At 37.3% G+C, this 9507-nt stretch overlaps 1 protein-coding gene across 1 annotated transcript; it reads right to left on the bottom strand.

The window, feature by feature from the left end:
- Positions 1–152: 152 nt before the first annotated feature.
- Positions 153–8355, bottom strand: LOC137047949 (CMP-N-acetylneuraminate-beta-galactosamide-alpha-2,3-sialyltransferase 1-like). The gene is made up of 6 exons (XM_067425886.1): positions 8110–8355; positions 7482–7675; positions 7024–7203; positions 4979–5024; positions 830–949; positions 153–755 (listed from the first exon to the last, which is right to left on the bottom strand). Exons 1-6 carry the CDS (start codon positions 8353–8355, stop codon positions 591–593), a joined length of 951 nt encoding a protein of 316 aa, XP_067281987.1. The 3' UTR covers positions 153–590.
- Positions 8356–9507: the final 1152 nt, after the last annotated feature.

Here is a 9507-nt window from a genome sequence, read left to right on the forward strand (position 1 = left end):
TTGAAACACTTTGATTGATTAAACATGACCAATAAACACATGACTATGAAAATATATGGTTTATCTCAAGGTTTTTTGTAAACGAAAAATGAAACTAATACTAAAACTATTGGTCAAAAAACATTTTCTTAAACTGCAATAAAATATATGGATCGTCACACTCATGAAGTTATCTGAGGCGATTAACCGCTGTCATATGACTCGCTCAGTGAAGAACCGAAACGTAGAACATGGAAATTTACACTATGACACATAATAATGAGACGTAAGTTGAGCCACTTTTAACTTGAGCAAGCTGCTTTTACAGTGCCATTAAAAAAAAACAGCTAACTAACTACAGCTAAACCGGAATTTATAGCAAAATTGAAAACAAGTTTTCTCAAATGTTTACACACAAATAACAAATTTGTGTAAACAACCGAGAAAAACTGTAAAATAAAATCTAATGATAATAAAGTATATTTATACTTCAATGCTAATTGGCATAGCCTTTATTACTAAATACTATGATATCGCTGGATAACATGTTGTGTGTTACGTCATAGCTTCACACATTTGCAAAAGCTTTGAGCAACACATTTGAATACCCGTCATTTCCCTCTGAACACTTGAATTTTGTTTTCCAAGTACAGTTGCATCATCGTGTCGAACTCAAAGCTGCCACTATGAGCGCCGGTACGGAGTTTTTGTGAGGTTTTCTCAAAGTAGTGGTACCAGTTTCCATACTGGTCGGCACCAAACCCAAATGTAGAAACCTGGACAAAACAGGTGGCTAAAACATCCATACAATAATGAAATGTCAAGATAAATGAAAGCGAGGGGGATTTACCTTGTCACAGATGTGGAGGGCAAATATAATTGCGAGGAAGCCAGTGGATGGATATTTGCCTCTTTTCAGCAACCATATCTCATGGACATATTTAATAAAAGCAGGATGTAGAATCATCACCTACCAGAACAACACACATTAATCACCACATGTACACTGACTATAGGAAGTGTATACTGTCGTTTCAATCACTTTTTGGTTCAATTTAATACAATACAGCGATTTTGGAAATTCACACCGCTCACATACTTTGATCTGAAATGGACAGAACAGACAAGTGGACCTATATAAAGTTGGCATCTCATAAAATGAAATAATAGGCGCTGTTCATTTGTGCTTGGTTTGTAGCCATTTTCCTTCCTCAGATAAAACAAATATGATGCACACACAGGGTGGTGTGTGTGTGGTCTGGTAAACCCTACGTTATGGGGACAAAATGTCCCCACAAATATAGGCAAAGGCAATATCCAAAATCCTTGTCCTTGTGGGGACATTTTTTGGTCCCGATAAGGGGAAAACATCTTATAAATTATACTAAATTATGTTTATTTGAAAATGTAAAAATGCTAAATGTTTCCTGTGATGGGGTAGGGACAGTTTAGGGGGATATAAAATACAGTTTGTACAGTTTAAAAACCATTACGCCTATGGAAAGTCCCCATAAAACATGGAAACACAACGTGTGTGTGTGTGTTGGAGCTATCCTGCCTCATCAGTCAAGATGAATGTAAAAATATATTTTAATGATGAACTAGAATAGACGGTTTAAGAAAAAACACCTTGTACTTCATTCACTACCATTATACTCAACAAGCTACTGTCTGTAAATACCATACTGCTTTTATGTTAAACTTTGTGGAATGTCACTCAAGAATTCTGTTCAGATCAAATCAGATGATAAAAATAAAGATGCAAATCTCCACACCGCTTGCACACTTTGTTCTGAAATGGAGTGAACAGACAAGTGACAAGTTGACATCTCATAAAATAAAATAATAACCAAAACTAAATAGTTTCATTCATTCATTTGTCCTTGTGCTTTATGGTGACTTAAACATAACTGACTGTTTTTACGTGAATACTTGACAACATTCATTTGTCTGTGTTTGACTGTTTAAGTGCAATAAGCAGCTATTAAGAATTATATTTTGTACTAAATCAGGGGTTTTCAAATCATTCCTGGAGCCTCCCCAGCACTGCACATTTTGGATGTCTCCCTTATTAGTGTCTTATTTAACACAGGTGTATTAACTCATCAGCTGATTAGTTTAGTACTCCATGAGCTGAGCTGGGTGTGTCCAATAAGGGAGATATCCAAAATGTGCAGTGCTGGGGAGGCTCCAGGAATGGTTTTGAAAACCCCTGTGCTAAATGACTTTATGTGCACACACTTTGAGTTTGACCAAATAATAATCTGTAACACCAACAATATTCATCCGGAGCAAATGAAAGCAGTGCGTGAGGGGAGGTAGGTGTGTTTGCAAGCTCACTGTCAACATTACTGAAAGAGCAAAAAAGTGCAGCTAGTGTCGTATCTATTTGGCGGAAAATTTGTTTCAGATATTTTCAGTATTGATATGTATCAAAAAAATCTATATTTTTGACAATACTACATTGCACTGAGTTTATTATTTCAGTTGCCATTTTTTAAAGACAATGGAAAATGTATAGGCTGTAGAATCAGTGAATCGATCAATGATTCGGGTCGCCAATGTCACGTGATTTTAGTAGTTTGGCAGTTTGAAGCGACCCGAACTGCTGAAATCACGTGACATTGGCGACCCGAATCATTGATCGATTCACTGATTCATGAACCGTTTGAATCTTTTTGGAGGAACGCGGAAGAGAAGACAATGCTGAATAAAGTCGTAGTTTTTGTTATTTTTGGACCAAAATGTATTTTTGATGCTTCAAGAGATTCTAATGAACTAACTGATGTCACATATGGACTACTCTGATGATGTTTTTATTCCCTTTCTGGACATTGACAGTAAAGTGGGCATTGACTGCATATGCTCTGGGACTAAAATATAAAATATCTTAAACTGTGTTCTGAAGATGAGCGGAGGTCTTACGGGTGAGGAACGACATTAGGGTGAGTCATTAATGACATCAATTTCATTTTAGGGTGAACTAACCCTTTAAGTAATGTTATCTGACGTGCTCCACTTGTTTAATTAGATTTAATTATCTGAATGTGCTCCTCCCGAAATTTGTTAACAAAACATCATAAATAAGAAAATGATAGTAAAGATTGTTAAGAATGTTTTGTGAAACCAGCCCCAGAACTAAATGTTATAGGCCTATAGAATGTTACTTCACAGCTTCTCTGCCCTAAAACCATCATAAAACACAGATGATTATTATGACTCAGCACAAAGGTGAAGAAGATACATCACTCCCACAACCCCCCCCCAGTCTGCCACATGAATACATTCCATTGTTAAAGCCTGAAGATGTGTTTATGTTAAATGTTTTTCTGCATTTTTGATCATCAACAATAGCCAGACATTGTTCAATTCAATGTTCCTTTTCATGCTCCATTTAAAACAATGATTGAATATCCCAAAAAATGATCAGTACTTGATTGCATGCTTCATACTTGTATTAAGTGTGAACATTTAAATCATGTAGTGTCATTCTTTGCAAAGTGAGTGCCTTTTGATTAGTTTAAAAATAATCATTGGTTCATAGTGCCTTCTCAAGTGAGGTAAAATAACAAATGTAATATATTTTGGGATTTAATTATTCATTCAGAAAGGTAACATGGTTTACTGTTTTACATTGTATTTGACGTTACAAGCCTTGTCCACTTAACCTGGATGCCAGCTGAATTTAGCCCCGCCCACAACATTTGAGTTCATACTATGATGAACAGATGATCAACAGTAACATAATCATCCAAGTCACAATTGCTCCGTTGCTCTGATTGGTTGTAGGTCAGGCTATTGTCCACTGGTATCGTGCATAGGAATTTACTTAAAATCTACTTTACTTTACCCCCACCATTGATGGAATTTCCATGTTTTTACTATTATTCAGTTTTGGGGCGCTATTAAGCATTTTCCCAAAAAAATGACAGAATCTCTGGATCAAAACACAGGTGAAGACAAAGCAGAAACAAGTGATAGAAGCATTGCATAGGCAAATTTTAAAAAACGCAATCAAACATTAAACAGCACATCTTCAAAACAGCCAAATGTTACCAAAGAAATGTCGACCCAGGAAGGGTTAATGACTGTGATGGTTTGGGGGTGTCGATGGACTCGATCTACTGCATCTGTGTTTTGATCATCATTCTGAATCCCATCCGGACGTAGTTTTTGACAAACATTCGATATCTCAGCCTTTCGCATAAAATGTTGGTTTAAAAAATAAAATAAGCGTACGCACATTCAAGTGTTGATAAAAAGGGTTATACAAAGGTAAACTAAAATGTTTTTTAAAATGGGAAATGGGAAGAGGTTAAAGGTCAAGCATAAAAAAGTATAGTAGTAGTAGTATACCTAAAGAGCAAAAATAATATATAAATAGAAAACGTCTCAGTTACGTATGGAACCCTCGTTCCCTGAAGGAGGGAACGGAGACGTACGTCGGAACTGACTGACGAATTTGGATCTGATTTCAGTTTGTATACTATAAAAGTATACTTTTATACTCTAAAAAGTGGCCCAATTTAGTACCAAGTAGCACTGAAATACACATACATGTATATTTAAGTACATTGATATTACTTACTACATAAAATATACTTAAACATATAATTGAACTTAAGTATACTTAATACAATTAACTTCAAGTATACTTATTTTTCATAAATTTTTCATAACTGTCACAACACAACGTTATTTATACAGCACTAGTCATTCGAGTTTCACCATTTACACATATTGTTTCATCTAAACCAGTTTGGTAAAAATGTGGAACATGCTTTGCTCCCCATAATCCAAAAGTTATTTAACGCAACTAATTAGTCTCCCATGTACTGTCTCCTTTATTTAGATGACAAATAGACACCCTTCAGATTCTACAGCGACTTATATCACTGACAACAAAAATAGGTTTGGCTTGTATTTGCAAATGTTTGACATAAACGACACCAATAATCTGAGCCTCTAAGCATGCAACAAATGTTAAACCAACACTTACCTTATGTCTGTTGGCATTTATGCTCGGCCTTACTTTTTTGTAAGTGCTATTAAAGAGAAGAAAAGGGCAAATTGACGACATATACAAAATAATAAGGTACCATATGAAAAAAAATATGGATTTGTCTTTTGCTGTCCTGGTACAACATATCTAATAAACGTAGTTCTAACCTTATCTCCAACTCATAACTCTAAATTTGTCATTTCTGCAGCAATAGCAGCCTTACAATACGCAATTTAGCAATTTTTCAAACAAGGTCCAAAAACGTCCGTTGTTCAAATCAAAGAGGTTTATAATACCTGAAGAAAGCTATCTGTTAGCATTCCGGGGGGTTCCCACACCGGTCAAGCCACTGCCATAGAGATGAATGGGAATGCTAAAGATGAATTGTAGACCTCAGTTATCCCAGTTAGCATGTAATCCCGCCCCAAACACACTTCATTGGTGGTGCATACATATATATATATGCCAATTTTAACTAGCATCAGTGGGAAACAAAGATTGATTAAATGTCAGTCAAGTCCCAAACACAACCCGAAGCCAAACACTAAAATATGATTAGTTGGCAGAAATGTTGTTCCAGGACCAGCAAGTTTGTAGATCCAAGAACATGTCATACTTCAAGGGTTAGTTCACCCAAAATGAAAATAATCCCATAATTTAACTCAACCTCAAGCCATCCTAGGTGCTTTCTTTTTCAGCCAAACAAAATAGTTATATTCAAAAAAATATTCTGGTTTAATTTTGGGAGATTTTGAAGCACAAAATCGCATACATCCGTCATAAAAAATGATCTATACACCTCCAGGGGGTTAATAAAGGCCTTCTGAAGAGAAGCAATGCATTTTTGTAAGAAAAACATCCATATTAATAACTTTTAAACTATAATCACTGGTTTCCAGTGACAGCTGTAGTTCCAGAGCGAAAGAGTGACCAAAACACCAGTCTAGAACGAGAATTTTTAAAGAGAAATATAGTAGGAGCTTTAGTTTGTTTGTACTTGCGCGAGGCATCTACTCGCGCCTAAACTTACGCTATGCCAAATGGCGGAACGCAACTCTTTTGTGAATGCACAAACAGCTGTTAGCCGAAAGCGAGGCTTTGGGCTTCAAAATCTCTCTGGAAGAAACTTGTAACTTGGAAGAACTTGGGGCGGCAGTGGCTCAGTGGTTCATGTAGGTCAGGGCTATTCAAATCTTACCCTGGAGGGCCAATGCAGTGCAGAGTTTAGCTCCAACCTTAATCAAGCACACCTGAACATGCTAATCAATGTCTCCAGGATCATTAGAAAATCACAGGTGGGTGTGTTTGATCAGGGTTGGAGCTAAACTCTGCAGTGCATTGGCCCTCCAGGGTAAGATTTGAATAGCCCTGATGTAGGTTGTCTACAAACCAGAAGGTTGGTGGTTCAATCCCCGGTTCCACCTGACCAAGTGTCGAAGTGTCCGTGAGCAAGACACCTAACCCCAACTGCTCATGACGAGCTGGATGGCGCCTTACATGGCTGACATCGCCGTCGGTGTATGAATGGGTGAATGTGAGGCAAAAATGTAAAGCGCTTTGGATAAAAGCGCTATATAAATGCAGTCCATTTATAAATGCAGTCCATTTGGAAGAGCAAGGATATATATATATATATATATTTTTTAATAACTCAGATTTTGTTTGGCTGAAAGAAGAAAGTCATATACACCTAGGATGGCTTGAGGGTGAGCGTGAACTAACCCTTTTATACTTTTAGGGTATCAACACAAGAAGAACTCAATTACTCTCCTAAAAATAAAGGTTTTAAAGGCTTTTGTAGCAATAATAAAGAACAATTTAGAGTACCTAAAAGAACCTTTCAGTAAACAGTTCTTAAATTTGTTAGGGTGATGAACATTTTAATGATCTGATAAACCCTTTTCTAATAAACTACTGTGAAATAGAAAGATTCCATGAATGTTCTTCATGGAACCGTAGATGCCAACAAGGAACCTTTATTTGTAAGAGAGTAGATCAACCATTTGAGATTGAGAAAGATTGCTCAATTATCTGTTTCTCACCGTGTGATGTTTTTAGTGGTGAAGACACTGATGAGCCACTCCATGTCCAGAATCTTGAATGGGGAAAGCACCAGGTAAGTGGAGTTGCCCACATCTACAGCGCTCTCGGGATAGATAAACCGGTGAGTGGTCTTAGAACCTACATCCTTCTCATAACCTTTTGTCGGGCCCATATTTATCCTGGCTTAACAAAGCATGACTGGGTCAAGAAACGTGAAAGATCATCATGTGAAAAATGCCTATATTGTAAACCAAATTTAATGGTGTGTGTGTTTTTTTGTGTTAACTTATGAAGAGAAGATTTGGGGGGAAATGACAGTAGACTGCCAAGCCAAACGTATATGGCTAATAGTATCTCTGAACCAAAACACATGTTTTTTTCTTCATGTTTTGGAAACCAAGTGGTGAGGAGTCTCACAAAACCGGTTGGACATGTTATGTTATAGCTCATTCTTTACCTAATGACAAAGTCATGAAGATCTATGCGATGCCCATAATGGGATCCTTTAAGGTTTCCGGAGTTTCCAACCACAGCACAAGTCCTGCAGCGTTTCGGACTAGCATCTAAGTATCGTGTTTTATCTGGGAAGAGAGAAAACATCTTCTCCGCCACTACTGTGTAGTTGCTTTCATTCTTAAATTTCTGAAGACCCTGGAATGTCATGAAAAAGAGAGGCTTTAGCATTTTGAGGTTGAAAAACTTGTAAATCAACAAATGTAGACATACTTTGAACTTCTGATCCAAAACTCAGTGAGCTGAAGTGCATGAGAAACTTGACATGATCCTCATGAGACTAAAAATGCATATCACATACAAATATTGGGTAAAACTTACTGACTAACGATTAGTCCAACATTTTCCATGGTTTTCTATCTTTGAACTCATTATAATGCATTGTGGGACATCCTATGCAATAATAAGAGCAATAAAAAGGCAACATAATCATACTGCCCAATTTATGGAAATAAATTCATAAATTCACTTAAATGCTGCCTACATAGCATCTCACTAGTTTTTGGAAAAGGGTCAATGCCATGTTACAGTTTCATCACTGCTCAAGGCTTAAGGAAAAACAAGATCCATACCTTCCAATATTTGTAAATATCTCCAGTGAGCTTGTAATTTTCCCGAGTGAGCAGTGGTTGAATAGAGAGATCATAAAGTTCATTGAACCAAACACTGTGAGTCTGCTCTCTGACACAGTCTTGACACGCACATATGCCTTCTGAGACCTCATCCACGGGGGTTTGGAACACCAGGAGCATGCAGATTATGATCACACATATGACAGCTGTCATATTTAAACCCCTATAATGCCTTAACACCCTCATATTTGCTCCACTACTCCCCTGCTGGAGAAAAAAAAAAGTATTTTTGTGGGTTGCATGACATAGAAGGGCTCGCAAAATCCATGGTAGCCCTTCGACTCTCTTCAGATTTTGGTAGCCCAAAATTAATTTAACTTGCCCGAAAAAAAAAAGGAAATACATTTTTGAGTCAACAACATCAGTAAAAACATTTTCAAAACACAAATATTAACAATTGTATATAAAATAATCAAATTACAATCATCAATACAAATATGCATTTGGTTCCAACCATACACTGTAAACAAAAATGAACGTAGCGTGAACAAGTGTGGGAACGTTTTTTTCAGCGTGTGGCCTTGTATGTCGTAAAGGGCAGAATTCTTTGTATAGGCACTTCTCCTGGATGAGCGTGTGCACACAAAACCAAGAGCAAAAGAGTCAATGATGAGCTTCGTTCGGGATACGGGAGCCGCCGGCAGCGATGTCAATTTGTTTCTTTAAACACAAAATCAACAATGTCACCAAAGAAATCAAGCGTAGCGTCGGTTCAGTCACATTAGTCAAACTCGCATCAGCTGACTGTCAGCTGACCACGTCTACCTATAGGAATACAATGTCTATCACAGCATACATATATAAGCTCCTTCAGTACTATAAGCAGCTGTCGTGTTTCACCAGAGCTCATTTAAGGCTGCAACATACACCGCAAGAACAGAGAAAAAAGTTCTCACTCCCAGGGCTGGGAGAACAAAATGGCGTCATGTTGTTCTCGCAGCCCTGGTTTGGGAGTTCTCTGGAAACTTTTTTCCTTGCAGGTGTCCGAGAACTATTGTGTGATTGGTCAGACATTTAAAGTGGGAGTGGTTAATGCGGAGAGACAGATGATCGGTACCTGCTTTTCTCGTGAGGTATGGAATGCACTGGACAGAAACATTTTTTGGTTTGTTCTTGCCACCTCAAGAAAACGAACACATTTCTTTGTTCTTGCAGAGTATGTTCCAAGATTTACCCTCCTCCATCCCCAGCTCCTCCTCTCTTTTATTCAGGATTTGGTATTCTGATTCTGCGTGAATCAGACTAAATTCCTAAGGTATTTTGTACATTTAAATATCGACATTAATGATATCTGCAATACATTATATTGGTTCTGTTCCTAAGGGCGTTTATCGCTGC

The sequence above is a fragment of the Pseudorasbora parva genome, chromosome 19, assembly GCF_024679245.1.
Source record: "Pseudorasbora parva isolate DD20220531a chromosome 19, ASM2467924v1, whole genome shotgun sequence".
In the NCBI taxonomy this organism is placed as follows: Eukaryota; Metazoa; Chordata; class Actinopteri; order Cypriniformes; family Gobionidae; genus Pseudorasbora; species Pseudorasbora parva.

What these genes read in the sequence shown, in the direction of transcription:
- LOC137047949 (XM_067425886.1), bottom strand. Translation starts at nt 8,355, where the DNA reads ATGAGGGTGTTAAGGCATTATAGGGGTTTAAATATGACAGCTGTCATA. An exon ending in CTTCATGACTTTGTCATTAG is followed by an intron (nt 7,204 to 7,481) that starts GTAAAGAATGAG and finishes TTGTTAAGCCAG; the next exon opens with GATAAATATGGGCCCGACAA. An exon ending in TAAATGCCAACAGACATAAG is followed by an intron (nt 950 to 4,978) that starts GTAAGTGTTGGT and finishes TTGTTCTGGTAG; the next exon opens with GTGATGATTCTACATCCTGC.